This window comes from Kryptolebias marmoratus, linkage group LG4, assembly GCF_001649575.2.
Source record: "Kryptolebias marmoratus isolate JLee-2015 linkage group LG4, ASM164957v2, whole genome shotgun sequence".
In the NCBI taxonomy this organism is placed as follows: Eukaryota; Metazoa; Chordata; class Actinopteri; order Cyprinodontiformes; family Rivulidae; genus Kryptolebias; species Kryptolebias marmoratus.
The window spans coordinates 12702475-12730021 of record NC_051433.1 but is presented as its reverse complement, the minus strand read 5'-3'; the positions used below and the strand labels follow the sequence as shown (position 1 = coordinate 12730021).

Here is a 27547-nt window from a genome sequence, read left to right as displayed (position 1 = left end):
AGCGGTTAACTCATCCTCTCTTTACTGCTGTGCCTATAAGATATTGACTCATTCTCGGGTCAGGGACGGCATCTGGCTCACTCCGGAGAATCTACGAGAAATTTACGCCGGGCTCAAAGCCGACAAGGACGGGAACGGTGAGACAACAGCTTGACTTTTATTATATTGTTGTCTCTGTTATAAATCAGTTCAACAAGAGCATTTTCACTGACATGAAGCAGTTTTTGAAGCTGATTTTATGCGGAGATTAGCCTTTTTCGAAACCCCTTTTTCACCACTTTAAAATGAGCTCTGCAAACAGTGAGTCCAGAGAGCGAAAACTTTCGTTTTCCAAACTTTTTATTTATTTATTTTTTTAAATGTGGGCCAGTTAATATGAAGGAGGCAGTCAATGAGAAGACATAACAAAGACGAGATTATGGCTGAGTCTGTGTGAACACGGAAAACCATCCAAAACAGGCGTACAGCGAGCGATAAGAGATTTAAAATGACTGACAAACTTTAGAGCTCCATGTCTTTTTGGATCGTGTCCAGTGGATTGAAGCAAACTCTTCGCTTTGTCCTTTAAGCAAGTTTTTTTTAGTGCCATATTGTCTGTTACAAAAGTGCAACATTTTACTCACAGGGTGTGTTAAATTCACGTTTCCACAGATGTATTGGTCACATGTTATGTTATTGGTGCAACAGGTCTGCTGAGCCTTGAGGAGTTCCGGCTCCTAAGCAGTGACGCCTTCCAGCGCTTCCTGCTGCAGCAAGGGGTGAAGAGGAGTCAGCTGGTGCGGAACAGCAGACACACCTGGTTGTATCAGGGCAAAGGAGCTCACCAGGTCCTCCAAGAAATCAAGGAAAGGTGAGAGAGTCAATCAGGACTTGTCTCTCGTTCCTTTCGGAAAACATAAACCATCTGCTTCTCCACCAAAGGGTGACTCGCCTCACTCGAATGCCGCCCACACTGGTGGACCTCAGTGAACCGCTGCAGGTGGTTCGCTACGAGGAGGGGGGGCACTACCACGCCCACCAGGACAGCGGGCCCGTCTACCCCGAGACAGCGTGTTCGCACACACGCCTCGCAGCGAACACCTCCACCCCTTTCGAGACGTCGTGCAGGTGGGGTGTTGACCTAAATGTTTATATATTTAAATAAATCTGTGTATGCTTTGGTGTGAACTCATCTGTCTGATGCTGTTACTGATCTGTGCACCTAAAGCTCTGCACTGAGTAGTTTCTGTGCTCGCCACTCATTTTGCTCAGTGTTTGTGTGTGCGTGCGTGCTTGTGTGTTTGCACCATACATGTGTGTGTCAATTTAAACCTATGTTGCACACTTAGGTACATCACAGTTCTCTTCTACCTGAACTCTGTTGATGGGGGCGGGGAGACCGCATTCCCTGTGGCAGACAACAGGACCTATGATGAAGTGGTGCGTAAATGTGGACGGAGAGTGTTGCAAAAGTATTTGTGGACACAGTGTGCATGTCTCTCACATGTGTGTGTGTTAACTCGCTTGTCTGTCGGTGAGTGGATGTGTCCCACACGACGGAACAGAGTCACTTAGCCTGAGTGTGTGTTTCAGTCTCTGATACAGAACGACGTGGATCTAATGGACACCAGAAGGAACTGTGATAAGAGCAACCTGAGGGTGAAGCCGACCAAAGGGACGGCTGTTTTCTGGTACAACTACCTCTCGGATGGAAAAGGTTGGTTAATCCGAACACTATTTCTTTGGATAATGATGCAAAGAAATGCTGATATCAGAAGCTTAATTATAGGCATGGGCAGCCAGAATATAGTTTATGTCCATGTTTGTGTTTGTGTATGTTTGTCTGTACTGGTATATATATTATATTCCATGACTCAGCAAGCAGGTTTTATTAGGACTATCATTAATTTGACAAAAACAGGTATTTAGTTTTATAGTGCACAGTTTCTATTTTGAATATAATTATCTAAACAAAATTAATTTTGCTACCAGCAGGACAATCTTTATAATTAAATAATAAGTAGGTAATAATCTGTTCATTTAAGTCAGGGGTGTCAAACCCAGAGACACAAGGGGGCCAAAATTAAAAATTTGATCCTAGCCAAGGGCCAATCACGATCAATATTTATTAAAAATTACATAAATTAACCTTAGTTTTAGATGTATTATGTCAAATCATTCATATAGAAATATCAATGACCTTTTTCCAGTTACAGATTATACAGAATTTAGAGCAAACAGACTTTAATGAACGCAGACAAATAGATCAAACTTCAAAAAGCACGTCATTAGCAGTCATTTCNAAATGAATTTTTTAACATTAAAACAGACAAAAACCTGATCATACAGAAATTAAAACTATATATTGTTGGCTTCTAAGTCACTGTCAGAGAAAACTTCAGTTTTTTTAAGCAAAATAAGAATCAGAGACTCGATCTGAACCAGACTAGAGGGCCGGATGAAATGTTACAGAGGGCCGGATCTGGTCCTGCGGGCCTTGAGTTTGACACGTGTGATTTAAGCTGTAGAGATTTTAGAAACTAATAAAAAAGGAGCAAATGTTACATGTTTCCTTGTCTGTACTCTTCATTCTTACTGTTCATTTATATTACTCTTCTCTTCCTCATCTTAGAGCTTCTCAGCATCAAACATTTGTCAAGAAAACCTGAATAAAAAAAGACTAGTGGAGTGACAAAAAGGGAAAATTTAACAAAAGAAACAGATTAGCCAGATTAATATAAAGTATAGCACCTAATTTGACCAGTGAGCCTGTATTAATAGATAAAAAGTGTCATATCTGTTTTTAAAGTATTTATTAACAATTAATTAATAAATAACCTAATCATAAATCTTTTAGAAGTGTAGACTTATTGTAATGTGATACATATAATTTGGATTTTTCATCTGTAAAATGTTTTTCCAGTAGATTGTAAAATGTTTCAGACTGGCTGCATTTGGAGCGATGTAGATAAGAAAACCACTTCTGAATTTTGAGTTTACTCAATTTTTACACATCTTTCTGAGCTCTGATTTTCTGGTATTCAGATTGTAGAGATGGATTTGGATATATTTATAATTAATATCAGATGCAGAAAAACAGCTTTAGCTTCGTTGTTGAAAACAGCCAGATTTCTTTCTTAACCTACAGGAGTCTGCAAAAGCTTTAAATCATTTTTTTTTCTTCCAGACAGCCAGACTCTCTTTAAATCATTTAAAGTGGTCTTGATTAATTGCTCTTCAGGTTTTCTGAAGGTTTTCTCTTTGTTCTTTGGCTGCCTTTTCTTTTTTTCAGTCCAGTACCTGACCATGTCATTTTATGTCTCCTCCTTTATTTATTTAATGTTCTGTCAAAGTAATCATATAAAGAAAAAAGTTGAAGTCAGTCACCTTTTCATATTTTCCTCTTTAGGCTGGGTGGGAGAGCAGGATGAGTATGCTCTGCATGGAGGCTGTGTGGTCACCCGTGGCACAAAGTGGATTGCCAATAAATGGATCAACATTGATCCGGATTACCAGAGGCAGGCTCGCTACCAGCAGCTGGTGTCGCAGCTGCCCGAAGAGGAAAATGATGAAGATTTGGCTCTGAATCCAGACATGCACAGTCCCAGCATCCATCAAGATTTGTAGCTCAAACACCAAATAATTATACATGTAAAAAAAAAAAAAAAACAGAATTCTTCCTAGTCTTCCTCTGTCCTGTGCACAACGTTTTTCATCCTCTGTGGCTGGTTTGTAGATACAAGATTTCAGGGAATGTGGTCACAGTGGATTTATGAAACAAGAAATAGATGCTTTTAGGTACATTTTTTTAAAAACTGTTTTATCCCTATTTCCAATTTTAGGAGTCTTGCACTAGAACTTCTCCCAAGGAGTTGTGATTTAAAACGGTGTGTTACTGTAGGACTTTAGTGACATCTAGTGGCAGGATCTGACATTGCAAGCAGGCTTATTTCCCCTCTCTCTGTATCATTTTCCAAACTTGTAGGAGAAATGAGATGGCTGCAAAACAAAAGAGCACTTCCAGTTACACTTCTATTACTTTTCTGCCACTAGATTTCCCTAATTGTCCCACACATAAACTTCCACACGTCTTTGCATGCTTGATCTCGACACATTTCGCTGTTGCCGTGAGTAAACATTTGCACTGGAATATTGCGGTGGCTGCCGTTACCAAAAGAAGCTCGCACTCCGAGTGTGACGCACGATGCCTTGTCTTTGTTCCTTCAGTTTACTACTGCTGTTGTATGAATGCACAACAAATTAAAATGCACAAGATGTCCAGATTCCATTTTATTTATTTGTTTATTTGTCAAGTAATTATTTAAGAGGCACAATCTCTCTTTTCCTCGACAAATAAAATTAAATGAAGCAAATTTTATCTCTGTGTTTGTCTTTTTTTAACAAAGCAATGTATAAATATCACTAGGATAACAATAAAACAAAGAAACGCAAAAGGAGAAGAATACATACTTCATTCAGAGTTTATATCATTTTACTAACAAAAAAAGAAAACCAGCTTTGATGAATCCTTTGATTTCTTGAAGGCTTTAAAATGTTGTGTTGTTGTGTAGGTCCTGTAAAAAAGACAATTAGAATAATAAAACACAGGAAAATGTTTATTCTTATGTGTCAGATTTTAGACCACTGGTTCCCAAACTTTTCAGCTTTCGACCCATAAATTAACAGTGACAAAGGTGTGTGACCCCATCTGTTGGCTGTTTAAATATCCAAAAATGGTAATGACCCTATTAAATAAGAGCATGACTCCACAAACAGTCGTAACATCCATTTTGCTATTTTTTAAAATCAATTTATGATTTGTATTTCAATTCTCTGTCACAATTATGATGCAAATGCAATGCAAAGATTATCTAAGGACCCCTACTTGGTGTTGGGTGACCCACACTGGGGTCCCGACCCCAACTTTAGGAATCATTGCTTTAGACTGTTTGATCCTGATAATGACCTACTTAATTGTCAACAATAACTGCGAATTATCATGTTAACAGAGACCAGAGAGCGTTTTGTGTGTCCTAGGAGTCGCTTGCTTTAAGTATCCATTCTTAAATGAAACCTGAACATCAGCTTTAGGAACTCACCAGTGTCGGGTCATATCTGGGGACTGAAGTGGCTCCACGATGGTTGAGACAGAAGAGCACAGCGTCGTGAACAGAAGCAAAAAGCTGATGTTTTGTTACTGTCTCGGAGAAGAAGTCACCGCGCTCCAGCTGTTCCACCACAGACACTGACGAGAAGAGAGTTCATCAGCGGCTCGCTGCCAAGAAGAGGAATATTTTAGCAGCGCAGCCTCAGAAAATTAGAATATTTTCACTCACCTTGACAGCCAGCGATGTAGATATCCACATCAATTTCCCTAAAGTCCTGGAATATCTGTTAATAGAACAAACGCTGAATGCTTCACCTCATACAGCCTTTAAAATCAAAATGCTTGTACTGTTTCTACTTGTCTAATACTTCTCTAATTAATCACAGGGTTATTCAAACTGTCTGGGAGCATGATTATTATGCTGCTCACACCGTTACTCTGAAAAGAAAACTGACAAAAACAAACGTGGGACACTGATTACAGGACATGGCAAGAAGAGCTCAGATCCATTAACTGGCACATTTACAGGAGAGCTAACACCTATTAAAAGACAGAACACATCTTTTGTCCTAAGACACTTGCTTAAAAATACATTAATGCCCTGAAAAGGCAGGAATCTTCTTACAGCCTTCAATCAGAACAAGTAGGGATCAATGAGCAATGCAAAATGTTTGTTTATGAAAATAGGTCTAATATCTTCTGCAAAACTTGCCCAAACCATCCATGTTGCTATAGCTTGTAAAACATTCTTTATATTTTTATAAATCTATTGTTAAATAAACTTCAAGTCTAACTGATTTGAAAGCATAAGGATTTTAATATCTACAAGGATCAGAGAAAAATCATGCCCCATTTGTTGCTTCACTCACATTTTTCATCATCTTGATGGCCACGATGTCGATGAAGTTCGTTGTGGAAAGGTCAAGGATAATGGAGTGAATGTCCCAGGTCCACTTGCCCAGAGACCCAAGAGACACTCGCTCCAGGTCACGACTCAGGGTGTCCTCAGTGCTGGAGCCCAGAGTGGTGGTGTCCCCGTCCTGGTCCTCTGACATCCAGTCTAAACTGGTGCAGTCTGGGTCTCCTCCTTTAAGATACTCCCATCTGGACTGACCCTCGGGAGTTCTGGGAGTGGTCGGGATCACAAACACTGTCCCGTTCTCCCTCTCGGTCCAGCCCGGTTCCTCCTTCTCTGCAACAGTCTCGTCTATGCGTGTGTCCTTCCAGCAGCCAGCCCCCTCCTCCACAGAAAACTCCGGTGGTCCAGAAAGCTGCGTAGCTGCTCTTTGTGCTCGTCTCTGAAATGAATACAGGGAAGAAGATTATTTTGAACATTTGGGGAGAGGTCTTGCCTTATGTAAAGAATTTTGGAGCCTGTTTTTGCCTTTGTCCTATGAACACAGTGGCTCCAAATACCAAAAAAAGAGTTAGGTGTGCTTTAAATATTGAGTTTTGACTTAAACATTTAATGTTACGGTCATTTTACTGAACATTTCCAACCTCTCTCTTTGTCTGCCTCTTCGCCCGTCTCTCGGCCCTCTTTTCTCTTCTCCTCTGTTTGGCCTCCTGTCTTCTCTTATAAATAATCATTTTACTGATGTCCAGCCCGCTCTGAAAACAGGTATTTAAAAAAAATGAACAAATAAAGACAAAACATCACAATCAAATTCCCAAAATAAAAAAAAAGAACTGTTTCCTCCTTGAAGATGAGACACAGAAACATCAACTTCTCTGCATGAGAGCAAATCTTTGGGTGTCCAAAGTCACACATACCATCATAATAATAAACATTTTAGAAATAACAGCTCCATCCAACTTCTACGTTAGCCCCTAAATGCTGTACTTTAACAAAACACGTAGAAATGAACCTGCAGAAAAACATGCAGGAGTTACAGAAACAATATACGACGGATCTATTATAAAATGAGCACGACTGGTGTTTTACTAGCAGACTTGATGTCAAATAGATTCAGTGTTTGTGTCTGTTTTAATAACCTGGATCAATAAAACACGTCATATGAAACTGTGACTGATAGATAGATTGATACAAACTGTTCTGTGGATGAACTACAAGATGAAAATGCAAGTATTTGAAAATAAAGCTTCCAATGAAATAATCGGTGTTTCGTTTTGAGCTTCCAGGTTATCTCCTGTCTGCTGTATAATGCAGGAACAATGTGCTTCGAGGGTTGCTGAGCATCACTAATCTCAAAAATGTGTGGCCTTGTGCAAGAGAGCTTCATTCTACGGCCTAGAAGTGGCTGCTCTGAAAACAGGCGCAAGTTTGTGCTTAGAAAAGTCAACATTTTCCTTTTAAAAAATGTTGCTTTTCGTTTCAAAACCCAAGAAGAATGAGACAAATTGTAAAAAGGAGGCCTAATATGGCTTCCTGGAAAAACAAGTGAGGTGACATATAATGCATGAATACGGGAAACAACAACACAACTCAGTATAATAGTTAAAACTAAAACTAAAAGAGGTGTTCAATAAATTTACTGTGAACAATAAAGCTGAGACTTTATTGTCCTCATAGGAGAATTTTGGACTCTGGTGTGCTTAAATCATTAACTTAGTAATCAAATACACCAATATGAGCATAAAAATATATAAATTGACTGAGTAAATAAAAGAACCAATCAAATGGCAGCAAATATATACACATAGATGTAACTATACTGTAATAATTTCCTGACAAAATACTTTATTAATCAAACTATTTAACAATAATAAGAAAACACAGCTGCTGCTTTTGGGAAAAGTGAACAAACCTTTTCTTTCAGGGCGTCGAGGTAGAGCTCAGCGTTGGCGAAATACACTGTAGCAGAGGAGCGGAATATAGTAACACCTGGAATTTCTTTTGCCTGTTGAACAAATAACATCATTAGCCACTTTTGCATTCACAGCAGAAACATAACCTCTTTTGTTTCTGTTGCCCCACCTCTCTGTGTGTCTCTGTATCCACATAGAGTTCTGTATCTGGAACATTTCCCAGAACAGAGTACGTTGGCCTAAAACAAAAAAAAAAGGAAGACAAAACTTTATTAATATCTGCATCGTGTGTGTAAAAGTACTTTGTCTTGTGCTGCAGATCCTGCAGGCCAACGTGAATTAGTAATGCTGAATTTCTCAAACAGGCTGCAGGCTCATATACTGCGGTGAGAAATCTACCGCTGCAGAAAACTCTTACATCTGAGTCCTAAAGATAACCGTGAACAGAGCGAAAATGATGGAGGCAGCCAGACCCAGGTCCAGATTGAGAAGCATTGTTGACACCCAGGTGACCAACCAAACCACCTGAGAGAAGAGGGACAGGATGATGCTTTGTTATTAAAAATGACAATTTTGACACATTGACATATTTAGGAAAAAACAGCGATCTCATCAAATTTGGTGCATTAGGAGCTATTTTAAACTGATGTCGTGTATAGCAATGAAATTTTTATTAATCCTCTCTCACCAGATCAATCTTGCTGCTCCTCCACAGTGTAACAATGTCAGAGTACTGCTTGAACATCCCCTTCAGATTTACAAGCACAATCGATGCCAGAACTGCCTAAAACGACACAATCGATCAGACAAGACTCCACAAACCTACGACAGAGGATACAAATCAGTGTCCAACTTTACAAACAATCTGCGACATGGATATAAACTGAAACATCACTTGACAATAACAACCATCGGAGTGGAAATCCAACCTTTGGCAGCTCCTGGAACAGTGGACCAAGTTTCAGAATGGTCACCAACACGATTAGAGCCGCGGCAACTCCAGCCATCTGCAAAGGAAACAGCACGATTCCTTATTATTACACATACATGTTAACACACTGGTCTGTTTGGTACAAATAGATAATAAATAAACAGTTAGCAGCCTGTTGTTCCAACATTAGACAGCAACTAAAGACGTCTCAACAGTTCCTTTCAGTGGATATTTGAATGGAAATTGTGTTTTTGTTTGCTGAAACTACAACACATCTTCTTCTGCAAATACATTTTGAATTTCATATTTAATTATAGCCATGAAGTTGGATTTCATTTGTAACTTGGCCAAGTCATCTTCTAACTTGAATGTATCTGTTGCATATTTGCAATACAGTTGATGCAAATTTACAATAATCAGTGCCGACGCTGTTCCCAGCGGGGCTAAGACAATGCATAAAATTGCTATAATAAATGCAATGACTTGTAGATCTTTGACAACCTGCACCCAACTGAAAATACTGTAACTATAATGTTAATTTAAACTGTTAAATGTGCCGCTTGAAGGCCTGAAGCTCGTGGTCATTTAGTCTTAGTAACCAGCTGTGCCCCACATCAGACGTCTCTGGATTTTCTTATTCATTTAATAACATATTGCACTTATGTTGCATTTGGACATTTTTAGTTAATATTTTAGTGATTTGCAAATCAGTAAATTTAGTTTTGGTTTTCTAGAGTAACTACAGCTTGCGGGATGTTGCTCATTCTGTTCCTAAAACTGTGTAATGTTGTTTTTGCTGTTGTTTACTCACTTGGGTTTTCCCTCCGGTGGTTTCTTGGATCAGACTTCGAGACATGGAGGAGCAGACAGAGAAACACTGGAAGAAGCCTCCTGCTGCGTTACTGAGACCAAGCGCCACAAGCTCCTGCAGCAAAATGGAGACAAAGACACAACGGTGTGTAAAATGAAATACTGATCAAATCAAACTTAACACTGCTGTAGGTTTAATGCAGAAACAGAAGTCTCAAGCTAGTGACTCACCTGATTACTGTCCACCTTGTATCCATGCTTCAGTGCAAATGTTTTTCCAAGAGAAATGGATACAGCATATCCAACTATGGCCAGCGCGAAGGCATCGCCAATAACCTCACCAAAAATACTCACGTCTGGCACACTGGGAGGACTTAAACTGGTGAACAGGTAAAAGGAAACAGGAAACCGGTCAATGCAAAATAAGCTGGAAATATCCTAATAATGACAAAAGTGTAATATAAATCTAAACACTCACCCACTTGGAATCTCTCCTACAACTGAAACAGTGTAGTTGGTGTTCAAGTGGGTGTAGGACGATATCAGGGTCGCTGCCACGATCTGAAACAACACAAGACGTAAGAGTCATAAAGCTAAAAAGCCATATTTTACAACACAGATCAATCATTAAAGCCTAGTCAATCATACTCCAGGTGTGAACCTAATTATTACCCATAAATTAAACATTTTTGCTGTGAAGAGCACAAATCTAGAGGCCCTTGCACCATTGCTGATTCAGCTCATTATTTCCACTGAGTCCGTGCTTTTTTTTTTTCCAGCACTGCATCATCAGCATCAACACAAAAGTGATAAAACAGTAAGAGGCCAGGGAGTGTGTCCTTGTGTCAACTGACTGTGATGAGCTCCACCGGGATGGGAACCGGCAGCTTTGAACTGAAGAACGAGTTGAGCTCTTTGGCTGCGATTAGAAGCCCAATGGTCAAAGCACTGACTGCTAACGTGGGGAGATGTGTCTCCGGCAGCAAGGAGCAAACATCCACCAGAGTCTGAAAATCAGAAAAGACAAAGAACGGGTTTGTTGTAAATGAATCCTGCACACAATGTTGAGTTTCGTCATCATTTAACTATAGGGTAATTTCCCTACTTTGTACTCTTAATGTACAACAAATGCCAAATTAGATTTTCATTGCGTTCATTTTATTTTAAGTGTTTTATCATATTTCATTTCATTTGATTTCTTGTAGCCTGTATGAAGAAACAAACACTGAATAAAACTATTTTCAAATACACTTCAGATATTCAGAAAAGTAAGAGTTGACATGAGTCCTAAAGAACGTAAAAAGCTGGAATGAGACACAAGATTCATGTGGAATTTTGAGGAAATCATGAGAAACTTTTCAGTATTTAACATAGAATTTCTCTGTGCTGTCACAGATTACATTGACAAAAAGAAAATGGTTTATGTGATGATACTCACATAAACCTGTGACAGAGGGCCGGTGAACCTTGCTGGTGAAACTCCAAAAATGTACTTCAGCTGTGCCACCACAGCATGTGCTGCTGCAGCTGTTGTGTAAGCCCGCACCAGGGGCTCGGACAGGTACATTCCCACAAATCCAAACTTTACAACTCCTAGCAACACCTGTAAAACACAGTTCTGTCATTCAGTAGCTGTAAGAACAAAATAGATTTTAAGATTTGAGATTTTTGAGGGATGTTTGGTGTAGCAAACCTGAATAAGTCCTCCTAGGACAGTAGTCGCAGCTGCCACCTGCACTCTGTAGGAGTCCCGGGCACTTATGTCCACCTCTGCAGTAAAGTTGGTCCCATTTCTTTTAAGGAAATTCTCATCTGGAGCAAGTCTCTCAGTCACACTGCCCACCATGATGCTGAGGATGGTAAACGTACCTAAAAACGGCAAAATATGCAATCAAGTAAAACAACCCTTTTGTGTGATTACAATGTTTTGACGCCATCTCTGTTGCACTAACCGATAGAAATATGGCGTGATGTTCCAAAAAAGAAGTAGATTAATGCAGGATAGAGAGATGAGTAAAGCCCAAACACAGGAGGTACAGAAGCCAGCAATGCATAGGCCATACCTGTGAGAGAAAAGAGTTTCATTACTGCAATTTACAATAAATAAATAAATAAATGGATAAATAAAATGTGGGCAGTGCTCTTAAAATATCATCATAAGAAGGATTTTTTAAAAATTCCTGTACAAGCTTATGCACAAGAACAATAAAGGATAAATCCAAGGTAATAACTTTTATTCATTAGGTCAAAACATTTATTCATTTTGGACTGTTGTCATACCTTGTGGCAGGTGCATTATGCCCACACTGATCCCAGAGACGAGGTCGGGCATGCCGTAGTCCCAGACTGAGTATTTGGGCAGCCAGTATAACACGGGGAAGCTGTTCAACACGCTTCGCTTCAGTTTAGGAACTGTGCATCTGTAAAAGTGCAAATGTTAAGATCTTTTCACCTGCGGACATGTTAAATGAACAGTACATAGGTTTATAACTGGTTGCAATGAGCAGTTTACCTTAAAGAGTCTTTTAAACGATGAGTTAAAGGTGGCTGGATGTCTGAGTACGTTTTCCTCTGTGTTAGTTCTTCTAATCTCCGCTCGTCCAGGACTTCCCTCTCCACCCTGTATTTCCCCAATCTTTGTCTGGTGTCCATTTGAGCTTAGATTCAATCCAAAGAGTCTTGAACTAGATGAACCTACAGCACTGTTAAACCTACAGGAGCATGTGTTTTTATACACCACACTGGTTAAATGGTTAACTACAGTCAGGATGTTGTGGGCAGAGGCGTTACGAGTGATGGCTGAGCGACGCAAGGAGAGGATGTGATTATGGCCTGAAAGAGGTAAACGCTCAACTCTGCTGAGTTTGGATTACCTAAACTTTCCATCCTCCCTGTTTTTTTCCCTCAAAGACAAAAAATGAAGTCAATGACGCGTGACGTTCTCACTAAATGAATTGGTAGCTTCTGAACATAAAAACTTTAAATGAGTCAAATTCAGAAGGATTTTCAGCAGAAACAAAGTCTCCTGCTTCGGGAGTATTTCAAGTCTAAACTGTTATAATTCAAGCTGACTGTAGAGTTTAAATGGCAAAAAATGTAGCTTTAATGTTTGAACTTTAAAATATATATATATATATATTTTTTTTTTTTTTTTTTTTTTTTTTTCCACACGCCGACTGGGCCTTTAAGAAAGTGCTGTCATGAAATCTGAATCCGAGCTGAGAGCAAAGTTTCAGCCGTGCCAGGACTGCGTACACGTGACCAAAATGAACAAACTGGTGAGGAGGAATTACCCCAAACACATAATAATAACTCAACAAAGTCTAAAAAATTACAGATGAATTTATCACATTTGTCATTCCAAACACTTCCGCTTCTGTTCCTGTTTCTCAGACCCCTTTGACCCACTTACTGCCGGCCACAACACCGTCTATTTTTGGGTCAGCGGCTCAGGGAGGCAGGGGGGGGCAGTACTGGAAGGAGGACAGGGGGGTACATACCTTAACGTTGCGTTTGCTCAGATCAGATCTGACCCCTCTGATTAGCACATTCTGCAACATCAACATCACGTGTGGCTTGAAGAAAAAACATGGATATTTACATTTTCTTTAAAGACTGAAGAAGAAAAAAATATAGAGTCGGTGAGTTTGGTAAGACTTTTAACAAACTAAATATTTCACAACGTGCTCAGCTTGTCAGTGCGTCTGTGCTACTTTATCTTATATAGACAAGATATTTATGTAGGACAATTAGCACTTTTAATTCCAGAAATATTATTTTTGCATGTATGTGTTTATACTGAAATATCACTCATCATGTACACAGATCAATTTATTTATGGTTTCACTTTTTAAAAATCTGCTTTTGGGAAGTTGTTTTTCTCATACCTTCTCAAGCTTGTTTTTTTTAAATACTGAATATTTTCTTTCTCCAAAATTAGTTTCCAACACTTTAAGGTTGATTTTTAGGCAAATACAGGTTTGGGTTTTGACATATAGCTGTATGGACTTCCAGGAAAAGCTCTAACAGGAAACAGAGTAAAAGACTTAAACACTTAAAAATCAGATTATTTACAGTAATTTAACTTTTTTTTTTTTTTATATAAAATGGTTTATATACTTGTTTGTCATGTTTCAATATGCAACAGAGGTATTATCTAATTTTTAATCAATATGTTTGCAAAACTTTTGGAGCAAAATGTGCTTTTGGAAAAAGCCAGAATAAAAAATCTTGTTTTCCTGTATTTTGTTCTTATTTTCTTCACTTCTATGAATTGAAAGAATGAATCAATAACCAGTTAAAACAAAAAAGAAAGAAAAGAAAAATCTAGTTTTCTTTTAATTAATGTTCAGATTGATTCAGTTGTTCTTTGTAGTGGCGACTAAATATTAGTGTCTGATTAGTGTGCTGAAGTTTATGAAGAGATGCTGACTCCGCTTTTTGTTTTTCAGAAACAACTTCTCTTTTTGCTCTCGGTGTGTAAAGCCTCTTGAGTGTATTGAGTTCTCTGATAAATCTGAGCTAAATGGATCTCACTGCCAAACACGGGCTGGTGCTTCTCGATCAGCTGAGGAAGATGAGGGAGGTCGAGCACTTGACAGATGTAGTGCTGGTCGCCGAGGGCATCAGCTTCCCCTGCCACAGAGTCATCCTTTCTGCCTTCAGCCCGTACTTCCGTGTGATGTTCACGTGCGGTTTGCGTGAGTGCAGCAACAGAGAAATATTTCTGCGCGACACCCCGGCGGACAGCCTGGCCCTCCTCCTGAACTACATGTACACCTCAGATCTTCCTCTCACTAACGCCAACGTTCAGGGCATCTCCATCGCGGCTTTCCTCCTGCAGATGGATGACGTCTTCACGCGCTGTCAGCAGCACATGACAGAGAACATGGATGCCTCAAACTGTCTCGGTGTGTATTATTTTGCCCGTGACCTTGGTGCGGAGGACCTGGCCGACCACGCTCAGCGCTTCCTCAGGCAGCACTTTGTCCAAGTATGCCAGAGCGAGGAGATCCTGGATCTGGAGGCCCACCAGATCGGAAAGCTCCTGAGTTCGGATGATCTCAATGTGACACGAGAAGAAACCATCTTGGATGTGGTTCTCCGCTGGGTCAAACACAGCCCTATGATGGATGGAGAAGTACGTGTTCTGCATCTACCGGAGCTCCTGAGGAAGGTCCGCCTGCCACTGATAAACCCTGACTACTTGAGAGAGGCCATGAAGAGAAACACAGAGCTGCTGGCTGATGCTGAGTGTCTGGAGATGCTGAACGAAGCTTTGGAGGCGGCAGCGATGCATCCCTCGGCTGCACCACGCAAACTTAAGCTGCGCTATGGAATGGAAAGCGCAGATCTGCTGCTCTGTGTTGGTAACGACAGTGGAGGGATCAGGTCATGGTATGGAAACTTTGCGGAGCGCAGCTTCTGCTACTCCCCAACCACGGGCCGGACCTACTACATCAGTTCCCCTCGCTATGGGGAGGCTCTGGGGTACGTGTGCACTGGAGTTGTGACTGAAAGAAATGACATTGTCGTCGCAGGAGAGTTAAGTGCAAGGAGAATGGCTCGACAGAAAGACCTAAACGTTGAGATCTACAGGTAAGAAACAAGTGGATAAGTTTAGATCGGTGCATTGCTTGTACTTCACAGCCTGACCGGGGTATGTTTGAGTTTCCAGGTATAAAGTGGAAGCCCAAGGCAGCTGGGAGCACCTGACATCCGCAGAGTATCGTGACTCCTACGCTCTAGGATCGCTGGGTGACACTCTGTACCTCTTGGGTGGGCAGATGAAGCTGAAGAACCAGTTTCTCATCACAAACTGTGTGGAACGATGGTCCCTGCAGGGCGGGCCCTGGCGAAGCGCAGCACCCCTCCCTCTGCCTTTGGCCTACCACAGCGTGGTCAGGATGAAAGACCGCCTTTATGTGTTGGGTGGTCGCACCCCGCAGGTGTCGCAGACATATTATTTACCTAGCAATAATACAAACAACTCTATTTACTTTGGTTACAACATTAAGAACATTAGACTTCTGCTGAAAGCTCGTAATGTGTTTCTGTGGGAGTTCTTCCTAAATGAACCTGCTCTGCTTTGTCACATCTTTCCTCCACTCCGACCTTCCAGTCATACCGCATGGATGATGAGCCCGACCGGCTTAGTAACCGCCTTCTGGAGTATAATCCAAACACAAACAAATGGACAGAGCTTGGTCCCATGAGGTACTCAAAGTACCGCTGCAGTGCTGTGGTGCTCAATGGGGAGATTTATGTGATAGGTAAGTGCTTTTGTCCAGCTAGCTTTCAGCTATGTGCAATATAAAATGATTTTTTGAAAACAGAATAATAATGTTTCATTGATTTCTGTCTGTTTAACGATGGGGACATGTTTTGCAGGGGGTATTGGCTGCGAGGGTCTGGACCGTGGACAATCACGTCATTGCCTGGATGCCGTGGAAATCTACAACCCAGATGGCGATTACTGGAGGGACGGACCTCCTCTCCCGTGCCCCCAGCTCTCACTGCGTACCAATTCGTCCAATGCAGGAGTGGTGGGAGGAAAGATTTATGTTTGTGGATACTACAAGGGGGCAGGTGGTGAAAGCAAATCTATACCGGTGTTTAAAGTTTTATTTCAAGGTGACTTTGTCGTCATTGTGTCTCTTAAATCCCCTTAGATCGTCATGATGATATCACAAAGGACATTCTGGAGCTGGACCCCTGGGACAACCGGTGGACAGTGGTGGCTCGGCACGCACTGATGCATGACAACTACGACGTCTGCTTGGTGGCAAATCTCAACCCAAGGGGGCTCGTATCCCCACCAACGGACTTAGTCAAACTGTGACGCACAGCTGCCAGTCCGACCAAAGTCTGTGTGGGGAAATCAGTGAAGGAAATTCATTATAAATGCACTTATTGCCGGGTCGAAAGCATTCATTTTTTCAGGCAGAAAAGGTCTTAGCGCTCTGCGTGGAAGAGAGTATTTGCTTAATGGCTTCATTGCACACTAGTAGGCAGAAAAGCAATTTGTAAATATAAGATTTTTGTGTATGTGTGTGTTTATGCACCATCTGCACTTAGCTGCAACCTGCAGCTATATGTTCTAAAATGCTTAGCTTGTTAACTGTTCTGAAAAAATACCCATTCTTAAAGGCCTTAGGTTACACAAATATGTGTTAATAATATTTAATCAAACTGAAATAAATAGGATGGACAAAAAAACTACCTTAAAGGTCACGAAACAGCAACAGGAAATTATAGATTTCATGTAAAAGTATTTGTATTTTTAATTGGTATGAATTCAAACTGGATTCACATAAATTACCTGTTATTTACTCGCTAATTTTAGTTAAAACAAAAACATTTGGTTTGTTTCAGTTTAGTTTATTTTTAATCCCAAACCAGAAATATAATCCAGAATAAATACATTTTAATAAGTCAGTAGAAATATTTCATTACAGTATTTTAATGTAGGAAGAAAAATAAGCATAGCCTTAAAAGTTCAATCAGTTCATGTAATGCCTGGGGAGGTCCTACATGCCTCAACCTTTTTGTATTCTGCAACCTTCACACCTTGTCAAAGCTCTTCCACTTTAAAGATAATAAAAAAAACATGTACTTAAATTGTCTTTGTGTTGCATTTTCAAAAAAACATATAATTACATTTTCACTAGAACAGCAGTCACAGTTATATCAGATATAGTTTTGTGTTAACATTTTTGGTTCTTACTCACCTAAGCTCCAAACAGAGCAAAATAAATACCACGCCATTCCGACACTTTCCCTCTTTCCCTAAAACTCCAAGTCGGAATCGAACAACTGCCAGAAGCCTCCATCCTTCGCTGGGTTCGCCGCCTTTGACTCAGCTGACACTTTCTCTAAGACGGGCTCGATGACAGCGAGGCACTCGGAGCTGTTGCTGTCCTGAGACCAGCAGCTCAGAGGGGTGATGAAGCATCCCGCGGCCCCGCCGGATCTGCTGCCTTTGTTCACCGGCGACAGGACGTCCTGGCTGGCCGGCGTGTTCTGATCGCGACGCTCACGAAGAGGTCTGGAAACGGCCTGCGATTTGAAACACTTTTTCGCAGGCCGACTGTTTTCATTTGAGACCAAGAGCTTGCTCTTCTGCGGGAGCACCAGCGGCCTCTTTTTGCGCCTGTGGCCTCTCAGAGTGAACCTTCTCTTTCCGAAGACGGGCCTCTGAACCTGAAGGGAAGCTTCAACCTGGCGCTCTTCAACACACAGTGATGCGCTGATAAGCTGACTGTCTTCGAGCTGGCTGTCCTGCAGGTTGTTGGACGCTGATTGCTCCAGCTCTGGCGATGTCTGAATGGGGCTGTCCATCACCAGCTCGGCGCTGGGTTTGGCTGAATGCTTAGAAACTAAAGAGTTCAGCAGCTTCAGGGCCTCTTCGAGCATTTGTCTTTCTCCTTTATGCTCCTCTCTCAGACACTCCAGACTATTCTTTAAGCTCTGCAGGTGCGACTCGAGCTGTGCCGTGGTATTAACGTGCTACAAGGTAAAAATGAGCATTTACACCCATTATTGATCGAACAACTGCTCCCCATTTCGCTTCTGTCAAAATGTAAACAAGCACTCCATAGACCGCATGTTATTTACCTTCTGCACTCTTTCCTCCAGCTCCGTCATCACCTCCTTCTGAGAGCTTAATTTGTCAACCAAGGTTTCAAACTTCTGGGAAATGTCACTCTGAAGACCCTCCAAAACATTTTGAACTGGGAAGACAGAACAAAAGGATTACTAACATGAGGGCATATAAAATATATTGTTTATTTGCAGTAAAGTTATATGTTTCAAAATGATTGTGTGATTTATTTATCATAGCTGGGCAAAGAGCACCACCTGCTGGGCATCACAAATGTCTGCACACTGACTGTTATTTTTTTTTTAATTATTTTGCATACTGTTTTTGTCCTGATCAGGGTCACAAAGCCAATGATTGGACAAGAACAAGGTACAAAAGGAAGCACAACCTAACCTAACTTCCTCTTATTAGTAAACTGCAAAGAAAATCCATGCAGGTAAAAGCAGAACATCTACCTTTATTCATTCACATAAATCAGACTGACTGATGCAACTTTCAGAAATGCAAGAAAAATACACCGGCACTCACATGCTGATGCAAAACTGTCAAATTTCTCAAAGACTCTTTGGGACGCGGCTGTTTTTCTCTCGGTGCCAGCGACCAGTTGTTGAATCTGAAAAGGCAGCACATGGTTTTAACGTTTAAAAGACAAGGGACGCGCAAACGACACCGAGCGGCTGCCTGTCTGCACTTACGCTGACGAGAGTTTCTCTGATATGTTGAAATTCTTTCACCAAAGCGTCGCTGTTAAAGGAAAAGGATGAGATTGCAAAAACAAAACAAAGATTAAGCAATCAGGACTACTCCTTTGTAGCCACGCCAAAATGGCTGAACTGCATGTTTCAAGCGACAAAGAGACACACCTGTCATTCTTTTCTTTTGCTTTTTTCCTGTCCTCTTCAAACTTATCAAGTAGAGCAGAACCTCTGCTTTTGTCCTTGAAATCTTTAAACAGGGGAGGTTTGCTGTGATAGCTGCTGAAAACCTTTGGCTCGCTCCCCTAAACAGACAAAACACAGATTAAAGACGTGCAAACAGTTATATCAGCTTTTATACACATAGGATAATAATAACACTCCTGTGACCATTCATGTCATAATGTACAGGTTTATTTTTATTGAAAATAACAATTTCTAATGAGTTCATTTGAGTCATAAACATTGCCAATTAAATGCAGTTGTGATTTATGTTCATTTCTTTTGCAGAAAAGCTTTTTTAAATGAACCAGATTGATTTACAACTGTATTTTTTTTCTAAATGGTTTTTGTCATTGTTTACCAACATATTGTTGTTGTCCAGTAACCGTGGATACTTTAATAATACACTTCAGGAATGTAACACCTTAAACAAAGCTCTGAAAATATGCAGATAATCATCTTTATTGATTGTACCCCATTTTTGAAATAAAAGACAAAACTACAATATATATGGTGGTAAACTAATAGCTCCACTACTCATTTGTGTGGTTCTTTTTTATGCATGCGATCACAAAGTGTGCCTAGGAGCACAGAAAAGGCGATGATGAAGGTCCCCACCTCTTGTGAACTTTGTTGGGAGTTTCTGGAAGACAAACTCACATCCTGAGAGGTGCCCTGGGAGTTGTCAAGCCAAAACTGGGACCCAAAGAAAAGCTGGGAGTCTGTCAAACTGGAGTAGCCGCTTGTTGCCGCATTTCTGCTTAAAGTTTTGCCCACGTAAGGTTTGATGAGTGAATACAAAGACAGATTCATTAGTAAACAACAAAACAGTTTATAAATATGCAAATCAATGTTTTGTTTTTATATATACAGATTAAGTTTAATGTCACTATTGTTAAATTAGCAAACCACCTGCTTCCAGTTGGAATGTTCAGCATTTCTTTTATGTTCCTCACATGATTCATTGTGTTTTATTTCCTGTTTAGAAAGATAACAAGTTAGCTGTTTCATCTAGCTATCTTGGCAGAACAATTTGGTTAGCATTGTGTCTCTTATCAGCTAAAACACTTTATTAAACATTTACTACAACTATGCCTTGTTAGATACAATACCCGTATTGTAGAATAAATAATAAACGCTAAAAGGTGTGTTTAAATGGCTCACAGGTTATATAAATGTGAGGAGAAGACGGTCAGCAGTTTGCCTTAAAAGTTCCCGCCGTTGGAACTCTCAGACGCTGCATTTACTGACCGTCGGAAAAGTGAAAACACCGGTCTTAGTAAAGTCATTGTAACCGTCGAACAAATCTAAGAACGCTTTTAAATGTCCTGAACATGGTTTAATTAGTAAGCTTGTTTTGTCTTTTTGGGATTATGACTGTATCAACATTTTCAGAATCATTTTTTAGATTAAACAGAAATAAAATACTTTCGGTTTAAAAACGAAACAAGGCGCAAAAACAGGATTAATGTGAAGTGGCTCTTGTAGCGGAAACAACGCCACAAAAAGGCGCAGCTGCTCCACATTCAATTAATTATTCTCTTTAAGTCAAACTTAAATAATTGGTTGATATTTTACTAAACTAAAATAGGCAAATTCTGTTTAGAGCCTTAATCTGAAGTGACTTTTTCCAGCCAACCTTAAATACAAGACAGGGTGTCATACTGTTTGTAAGTGCTGACTTAGGGTCTTACTTTTTGTGACTAGTAATACAAAAATGTAACTCTAACTGTCATCCAGAGGAAGTACCACCATATTGGGTCAAAACAAAAACTCAGACAAAACTATTATTACTGTGATGTATACTTATTTTACATTAAGAACATCGATAGTTCAAATCCCTTGAATGTTTCTGACTTTAAAAAGAAAACGATTTTCAATGGAAACTAACAAAGCTTGACTGAACTCTATTCTTAGTTATATCTTTCCACCCGTCTATTAGTTTGCTCACAATGAGGACAAGAAAAGAGGAAAAAATATGTAAACAGTAGGCAGTCCCCTGACTTTATTTTGAAATGCGTAACCGGAAGTGTGCTCGGTAATCTAAAGCAAGAAGCTACGAGGGGAGCAATTATCGGGTTTTGTGACAGAACTGCAGGAGCTGCAGAGGTGATTTTATGATAAATCTGTCAGAAAACGTTACGTGGCTGTGTGGAGACACATTTGTGGCAGAACAGACCTGCTGGTTGTTGAAATACACACCGGAGTTTGGTCGGGGGAAACACAAGTGTATGGTTGGTGAGTTAACTTTTTTCATTTTTGTCTTTCACATAACATTCATTGGGCAGCTGCTCATCTGTGGTCATATCTATCAAACACAGCAGCAGGTCTGCCTCTTCGACGCTAGCCTCAGTGTTTTGTTTTGTTTTTTTATCTCTGTCAGCTGCTACTTTCAGGTTATTACTTCATCCCAGGACAGGTGCTAGCTAGCTCCACGCCTTGTATCAATAGAGAAGCTAACAGCAGCAGCTTATTATTAGCTAAGCTGCTCTCCTGTTTGCATCGCCTCTGTGCCATCACCAGCAAATAAAGTGCTTTTTTTTAAAATAATTTGTAAGATAGATGTGTGTGTAGATGACTGAAATGGTGAATCATTCACTGAGTGACAATTTAACCTAAACTGTAAACTGGTCTACACCTTAAATTGAAGTTAGTCATATTGCTGTATCCTTGTGAAACCAAAACAAACACAAGTGGCAAACAGTGATGTCCAGAAGTTTTGGACAAGTCCTGATTTCTTTACATTTTGCTTCCAAGCAGCCAGACTCTCTGTAAGAGGTTCAGATCTGTATTTCTGCAGGCTTCCTGGAGTGTTTTCCTTGGATTTTGCTGCTTTTTAAAAAAAAACCTGATTTTATCCTCACCTGAGCACGATACTTTATTGTGTCACGTGTGTTTTAAGAAATGAGGACTAAATCTTGCAAAGACCTGACACAGGACCTGAGAGATACCGTATGATAGGTTTTTAGCTGGTGGCTCTTTTGGAATTCCTTCTTCTGGAGCGAAAATACTACTTTTATGTCCGTCAGACTGGGTTATCTTTGGTATTTTTCACAGATTTAACTAAATAAATGGGAATAAATTGTGTGTTTGCAGCAGACTGCTGGTGACAACGGCCCCACAGATTCAATTCACAATTGATTCCTTGTTAAGGTGTCTGTTATGTGGTTCCTTTTCATGCCTGTATTGTTCCTACATTAGTGTTAAGGCGCTTAAAAGATCCTCTGAAAATGAGTAGAAAAGGCCACCAAAGTTCAAATACATCCCTTGAAAGACCTGCATGAAGCCTGAACAATAACACTAAAGACATTTTAAAAGAATACAAGAAAGTCTGGCTCTTTGGGAGTAAAATATAGAGAACCAACTTGTGCACAGTGCTGAAGCTTTGTAATAATTCATTAAATTCTTGCCCAGTTTTTTAAAAAGTTATAATTGATTCCTTCGTAGATTACTCCATGCAATGGTTTGACCCTCATCTGAATAAAGGCCCACATTCAGATAAAACTTAGGAAACACAAACAGGATGTGTCATGGCTTCATAAACCTTCCGAGTAGTTAATGCTCTTCTTGTTGAGAACAATCTGTGAGTATTTGTGCTAACAGTTTCTCCGAAAACCTGCCAGGTGTTGCAGAGGAGATCGGATGGAAGGGTTCTCAATAAAGATTGGTTCTGTGAGCCATTAGATCCCATTAACTTAAACTGCAGGACTTGGAGAGAGCCTTGCCGGAAAATTAGGATATATCGAAAAATTCGAAAGAAAGAAGTCCAAACACAACCTTCAAATTATGTAAAAGGCCACATTGACATGCCACGTCACTCGTCTGTCAGTGTTCTGTGGGTAGATGAGACTAAATATTTGGACCAAAATGCACAATGCTTTGAAAGAAGGTACTGCACATTCAGCAAAACCTCGTGTCACCTGGGTATGAGGAAGGGAATCTTGTAGTTAAAGGCAGATTTACTGCAGCACCTCGGAGCCAAGAATGCTTTGCAATCATTGATAAAACAATGACGACACCCGATAAAGGTCAGCAGTTCTGGGCTTGTTGACAAAACAAGCAGGAAAACACAAAAAGTCAGCAAGATAGTTGTTGTAAAAGATGATAAGTTGTGTTTTGGAAGCTCGAGTCCTGACTTCAGCAGCTGCCCTGAGGCTGTTCGTTCAAAACCAGGAATTCTGAATAATTAAGACGTTGTTGATTGTTTGCAGGAGTTTTTGTGTGTAGGTCTGGAGTAAAACCACATTTTAGACACAGCCATATATCTGATTCATTTTTTAAAACAACTCTTCTAGACACAGAATGCCCTGGATTGTATTTGCATTTATCTTAAAGTATTGTTAGGATACTTAGAACTCTCCTGTGGGTAAAGTTTCGTCCTGTTGATGTGTATCTAATTCACTTGTGTTTCTTCTTCAAGGTCTCCAGTATGGGTTTGTCATTCCTTTTGGTCTTGGCTGCCACAGTAATCCTTATCAGACCTGAAACACCCGTAACAAAGGTAAAGAATGGACGATACTCCGCGTGCCTGCTTTGTTCAGGTTCCGCAGCTCCGTAAATTCACACCTGTCCCTCCGCCTGCAGGCCCTGCATCAGAACTCACTCGAGTGCTGTGGAGAGAGACAGAAAGTGAACAGTTCCTGCTCAAATGACACTCACTGTGAGCCAGGTAACGCAATATGATTAGAACCTTTATGACATGGTTAATAATGGGTCGCCAGCATGAAAACGCAATAAAAGAACGTGCTTCATGTGAACATAAAAGCATCAAAATCATTACAGAAGTAGCATGGAAATTAAAAAGTTTTTTTCCTTTGATAATGGGAAATGTGACGATTTTATTGTAATTTATTTTACTATGAAGTTACAATTGCTAGACAAAATGAACATTTAATTTATGAAGTGACATAAAAATGAAAAAGAAAAGCCAGCAGTGTGAAATAAACCCTTCTCTCGGATCCCTCAGGTTGCTTCGTTCGTGTCCTGGAGAACAACAACACCGTCTGTATATTCTGTGACGCAGCAGCTGTGGACTTGGAGAACATAACCGTCTGCGCCTACAGTAAGGCTTTTTAACTCCTCACCAAGTGTGTTTAAATAGAAATAATCTGATCGGACGATCTGTGGCCTTCTTTCTTAACTCCGATTGCTTCGTGCCTTGCAGACTACACATTGGAGCGTAAAAATCACACAACAGTAACTACTGTCATTCCTAAAATAGGTAAGAGGAATGGACGTGTTAAAGTAGTTTTTTTTTGTCTCCAGCTTCACTATAATGTTTCTGTCTGAATTATTTGAGAAAAAACTCGCACACTGTTAGTGAAAAGTCAACTTTCTGTGGCATGAATGGTCACTATATCTGTCAGAGGGATGATGTCGTCTCCATTTTTTTTTGCTTTGTTTTGTTTTGCTGCAGGAGGCGCGGGTGTAGCCGCTTCTCTCCTCCTGGGAACTCTGCTGATCAGCCTGTTCCTCATCCTCGCCGTCGCCTCCTTTTTCTACCTCAAACGCTCCAACAGGCTGCCGGGCTTTTTCTATCGCCGCAACAAGGGTGAGCTCCGTGTGGTTCTGATACACTCAAATGAGCAGGAACAAAAACAAAGTTACAGCTTTCTGAACACGTACATCTCTCGTGTCCCTTTACAGCCTTCATATTTCAACCAAGTGAGACAGTAAGTCTGTTTTATTGTTGCTTTACAGTTGATCAAACAACAAGGAGTATTTGAAGCATTACAGAGGATACTTCACACTCTTTTGTTGTTTGTTTTTTTCCTTCTAGGCGGTTATGATTCCCTCCTCGTCAGGTAAGACAGCAGCACTGTCTGTATGAGACCTGTTTGGGCTCTTGCTGAACAGGTTTCATTATTATGCAAAACTGTTGAGCAATGATGTTTTTGACATTGTTGCAGATGAGCACGGTGTATCTGTTGCAGCCCTTAAAGAAACAGATTTTATTTTATTTTTTTAACCAGGCCTGCATGAATCATTTATGAGCAGTGTGTTACCCCCATCAAATAATTATCTGAGTTCTCTGCTGAAGTACCAAAGTGCAAAAAAATTCACAATATTTTATTAATTTTATTTACTTGGACTTCGATAAAGCGTTGAGGTTTGAGTTGCACGACACTACAGAGCAGCTTCAACAAATGGGGCTTTTTCTGTACAAGCCGGCTCAACAAAACCTCAAACTCCTCTCAGAGATAATGGCTGCTACTGTGGTTCTGATCCTTCTTTAATAATCCAAGCTTTTCCTTTTAGACTCTGTGCATCATTTGACATTTCTTCCACACAACACACAGGTTGCATAAATGGAAATAAAGAAAAGTCTTTAGTGGATAATGCTACAATTTAAGTTGTGTAAATAAGTTCATACATGTTTGATGTTTAGATTGTGATCAGTACATAGAGCAGACAGAATCATAAATGCTCGACTCGTTTTCCAGGCTAAATCTAAAACCAACATGTTTAAAATACATCGTCAGCTGCGTTTATGGAGATTTAACATGTTTGGTTTGGCAAATAAAATGCTAAAGTGTAACTGATGTTGAAATACAGTCTACTGACTGTCAGATTAGATTAGATAAATGTTTTTATAGTTACTGGTTCAATGATCTGAAATGTATTCAACTTTAATTGACTTTTAAACTGATGACATCACACACAGTATCAGTGTTTAATACTTGAGACTGATGGGATATAAATGTTGTTTCAGTCAGGTTTGTCTTTATTTGGTATTTCATCAGAAAAAGACTCAGAGAACGGGTGGAGCTTCTTACAGTTTAAACCGAAACTCCAAACTCAACCTGCTTATGAGTTTAGCCTTTGTTACCATGGTAACAAACGACTCAGAGAGCCTAAACTAATAATCTCACTTTGTAGTACACCTCTAAAAACACTAGTTTGCTTGGTTAGTTAGTTTCACAGTTCCTCTGATTAGCCGGACAGAAAGCACTCTGTGTGTTAGCCAAGATACCAACTGCTCATATATTTTTCACACTTACTCAAAAAAAGAGGAATTTCCCTTAAAAAGCTTGTATACAGTGTCTGTTTGCACAGCGCCGGTTGACAGTAATTCCAGTGCACGTCTCTACTTGTTACATGCGCTTCCTTTTGTTCGCCTCCTGCAGTGAGGAAGCCGAGGTATGTCAGAAGGGAGCGGCCCTCTGCAACATCGACGCTGAACAGTGCCACAGTCCCCACATCAGCCACGACTCAGGTGCACAGTGCGTAGGGAGAGGAGCGATTTGCTTCAGGTAGGAGGGAAAGCTCAGGACGGACGGTCAGAGGCATGAAGGAGGACCAGCTGACCTTGGAAACTTTGGCCAAATTTAGCCACAGCTGCTGCTTCTGCCTTCATCTCACCAGGGTCGATGTTGTTTGTCTTTTTAATAATAAGAATATTAGGAATTTGCCAAAAAAAAAAAAAAAGCCATCTGTAACAGTCTTTTTAATGCTCTAAGTTCACTGGAAAACTTTAGTTTGCTTTTTTTTTCTTTTTTTTTAGTGTAAGTGAGTTTCTCAGGATCACTTCGATTTTAGTGAATACACTGTTACAACCTTTTATTCACCAAATTAGTTCCAGCCATTTTAATTCAGCTCCTTTTTAAGATCCCTGCAATAAGGAAAGTGCCAAAATGGGCATGTGGAATAAGACATGTCAGTTTGAAGTTTCTGATTAACTGTTTTAGTTGATCGGGGTTTAACTTTTTGTTCAAATGCTTCATATAGTTCAGAGTTTCCTGCTTGGAAATGAGCGAAACCTTCCGTACCAGTGAACATCTGCTGCCGAGTCATCAGATTTAAAGGATTTTGCACATTTTAAGATATTTAATTTCCCGAAAAGCAAAGGCAGGTCCAGCAGCAGTGATTTCTGTGGAAGAAACAGCCAAGTTTCATTTTGATTCTCTAATAAGAATGTTTACTATTTATTTTGTTGTTTGTAACTGTGCACTGAGTTTTACTGCTTCGAATAAGGCCAACAGAATAAGTAATGTACCTTCTGCTGGACCTGAACATCATGATGAGTTCCTGCAAACACTACTGATTAATATTTGTGATCGTGTCGTTTTATTCCTGCCACTGTATTTATTATTTTTTGTAACCATCCGAGGTGAATGTATCAAACACATTATACGCGTCGTGAATCAAACCCACAGGTAGACTCACTCCATCATGAAAGTCTCGATAAGTTGCTGTTTATTTGTAAGGAATGTTATGATTTTGTCATCTTTTTAAACCAACTAAACGTTTGTTTTGAACTCCTGACATGTTTTGGAGAAACTTGGAGAATCTTTGTGCACTTTATTAATCTGAGGCCTCCAGCTAACGATGAACGTTGTTTTCAGATATAATCAGAACAAGTGGGATGTTTGTCTACGTAATATAATCTTATATTCGACGAATACTTTTTTGCCAAACGTCTGAAGAAAACG

At 40.1% G+C, this 27547-nt stretch overlaps 5 protein-coding genes across 6 annotated transcripts in view; 3 read left to right on the top strand and 2 right to left on the bottom strand.

The window, feature by feature from the left end:
- The window catches only part of p4htm (prolyl 4-hydroxylase, transmembrane (endoplasmic reticulum)), a 6575-nt gene extending 2883 nt beyond the window's left edge, over nucleotides 1-3692 (top strand). The window contains exons 4-9 of the mRNA XM_017408503.3: nucleotides 41-137; nucleotides 688-850; nucleotides 922-1107; nucleotides 1329-1419; nucleotides 1573-1696; nucleotides 3389-3692. Coding sequence (XP_017263992.1) covers nucleotides 41-137; nucleotides 688-850; nucleotides 922-1107; nucleotides 1329-1419; nucleotides 1573-1696; nucleotides 3389-3606 — 879 coding nt within the window. The 3' untranslated portion in view covers nucleotides 3607-3692. The remainder of the gene's footprint in view (nucleotides 1-40; nucleotides 138-687; nucleotides 851-921; nucleotides 1108-1328; nucleotides 1420-1572; nucleotides 1697-3388) is intronic.
- A 422-nt stretch (nucleotides 3693-4114) lies between these two features.
- Nucleotides 4115-12642, bottom strand: slc26a6l (solute carrier family 26 member 6, like). Its single transcript, XM_017408501.3, has 19 exons — nucleotides 12109-12642; nucleotides 11877-12016; nucleotides 11549-11659; nucleotides 11290-11465; nucleotides 11035-11199; nucleotides 10451-10603; nucleotides 10075-10157; nucleotides 9828-9975; nucleotides 9598-9711; nucleotides 8785-8862; nucleotides 8544-8639; nucleotides 8274-8380; nucleotides 8025-8094; nucleotides 7855-7947; nucleotides 6587-6697; nucleotides 5956-6384; nucleotides 5316-5370; nucleotides 5079-5224; nucleotides 4115-4553 (listed from the first exon to the last, which is right to left on the bottom strand). The coding sequence occupies exons 1-19, from the start codon at nucleotides 12246-12248 to the stop codon at nucleotides 4527-4529; spliced, it is 2442 nt and encodes an 813-aa protein (XP_017263990.1). The 5' UTR covers nucleotides 12249-12642; the 3' UTR covers nucleotides 4115-4526.
- Nucleotides 12643-13082: 440 nt separating this feature from the next.
- Nucleotides 13083-17216, top strand: kbtbd12 (kelch repeat and BTB (POZ) domain containing 12). Of its 2 annotated transcripts, none has more exons than XM_017408087.3 (6): nucleotides 13083-13237; nucleotides 14048-15194; nucleotides 15274-15544; nucleotides 15718-15868; nucleotides 15987-16184; nucleotides 16268-17216. In XM_017408087.3, exons 2-6 carry the CDS (start codon nucleotides 14122-14124, stop codon nucleotides 16435-16437), a joined length of 1863 nt encoding a protein of 620 aa, XP_017263576.1. In that variant the 5' UTR covers nucleotides 13083-13237; nucleotides 14048-14121; the 3' UTR covers nucleotides 16438-17216. The 2 variants fall into 2 exon arrangements, with proteins under 2 accessions (XP_017263576.1, XP_017263577.1); XM_017408088.3 differs by having other exon boundaries at nucleotides 13090-13246.
- On the bottom strand, nucleotides 16648-20347 carry iho1 (interactor of HORMAD1 1). The gene is made up of 8 exons (XM_025004199.2): nucleotides 20280-20347; nucleotides 20028-20093; nucleotides 19734-19872; nucleotides 19062-19198; nucleotides 18894-18942; nucleotides 18727-18811; nucleotides 18213-18328; nucleotides 16648-18104 (listed from the first exon to the last, which is right to left on the bottom strand). The coding sequence occupies exons 2-8, from the start codon at nucleotides 20078-20080 to the stop codon at nucleotides 17385-17387; spliced, it is 1299 nt and encodes a 432-aa protein (XP_024859967.1). The 5' UTR covers nucleotides 20081-20093; nucleotides 20280-20347; the 3' UTR covers nucleotides 16648-17384.
- Nucleotides 20348-20873: 526 nt separating this feature from the next.
- lg4h1orf159 (linkage group 4 C1orf159 homolog) lies at nucleotides 20874-26566 on the top strand. The gene is made up of 9 exons (XM_017408089.3): nucleotides 20874-21353; nucleotides 23536-23616; nucleotides 23700-23784; nucleotides 24082-24177; nucleotides 24280-24336; nucleotides 24532-24666; nucleotides 24762-24787; nucleotides 24895-24919; nucleotides 26243-26566. The coding sequence occupies exons 2-9, from the start codon at nucleotides 23545-23547 to the stop codon at nucleotides 26344-26346; spliced, it is 600 nt and encodes a 199-aa protein (XP_017263578.1). The 5' UTR covers nucleotides 20874-21353; nucleotides 23536-23544; the 3' UTR covers nucleotides 26347-26566.
- Nucleotides 26567-27547: the final 981 nt, after the last annotated feature.

Coding starts and splice junctions, on each gene's coding strand:
- slc26a6l (XM_017408501.3), bottom strand. CDS start 12,248: ATGGACACCAGACAAAGATTGGGGAAATACAGGGTGGAGAGGGAAGTC. Junction 6,698..7,854: donor TCGACGCCCTGAAAGAAAAG/GTTTGTTCACTT, acceptor ACCTGTTTTCAG/AGCGGGCTGGACATCAGTAA. Junction 6,385..6,586: donor AGAGGCAGACAAAGAGAGAG/GTTGGAAATGTT, acceptor TATTCATTTCAG/AGACGAGCACAAAGAGCAGC.
- kbtbd12 (XM_017408087.3), top strand. CDS start 14,122: ATGGATCTCACTGCCAAACACGGGCTGGTGCTTCTCGATCAGCTGAGG. Junction 15,545..15,717: donor TGGGTGGTCGCACCCCGCAG/GTGTCGCAGACA, acceptor CCGACCTTCCAG/TCATACCGCATGGATGATGA. Junction 15,869..15,986: donor TGGGGAGATTTATGTGATAG/GTAAGTGCTTTT, acceptor CATGTTTTGCAG/GGGGTATTGGCTGCGAGGGT.
- iho1 (XM_025004199.2), bottom strand. CDS start 20,080: ATGAATCATGTGAGGAACATAAAAGAAATGCTGAACATTCCAACTGGA. Junction 18,943..19,061: donor GCAAAAGAAAAGAATGACAG/GTGTGTCTCTTT, acceptor TTCCTTTAACAG/CGACGCTTTGGTGAAAGAAT. Junction 18,105..18,212: donor TGGAGGAAAGAGTGCAGAAG/GTAAATAACATG, acceptor TTTACCTTGTAG/CACGTTAATACCACGGCACA.
- lg4h1orf159 (XM_017408089.3), top strand. CDS start 23,545: ATGGGTTTGTCATTCCTTTTGGTCTTGGCTGCCACAGTAATCCTTATC. Junction 24,178..24,279: donor CATAACCGTCTGCGCCTACA/GTAAGGCTTTTT, acceptor CGTGCCTTGCAG/ACTACACATTGGAGCGTAAA. Junction 24,667..24,761: donor TTTCTATCGCCGCAACAAGG/GTGAGCTCCGTG, acceptor GTCCCTTTACAG/CCTTCATATTTCAACCAAGT.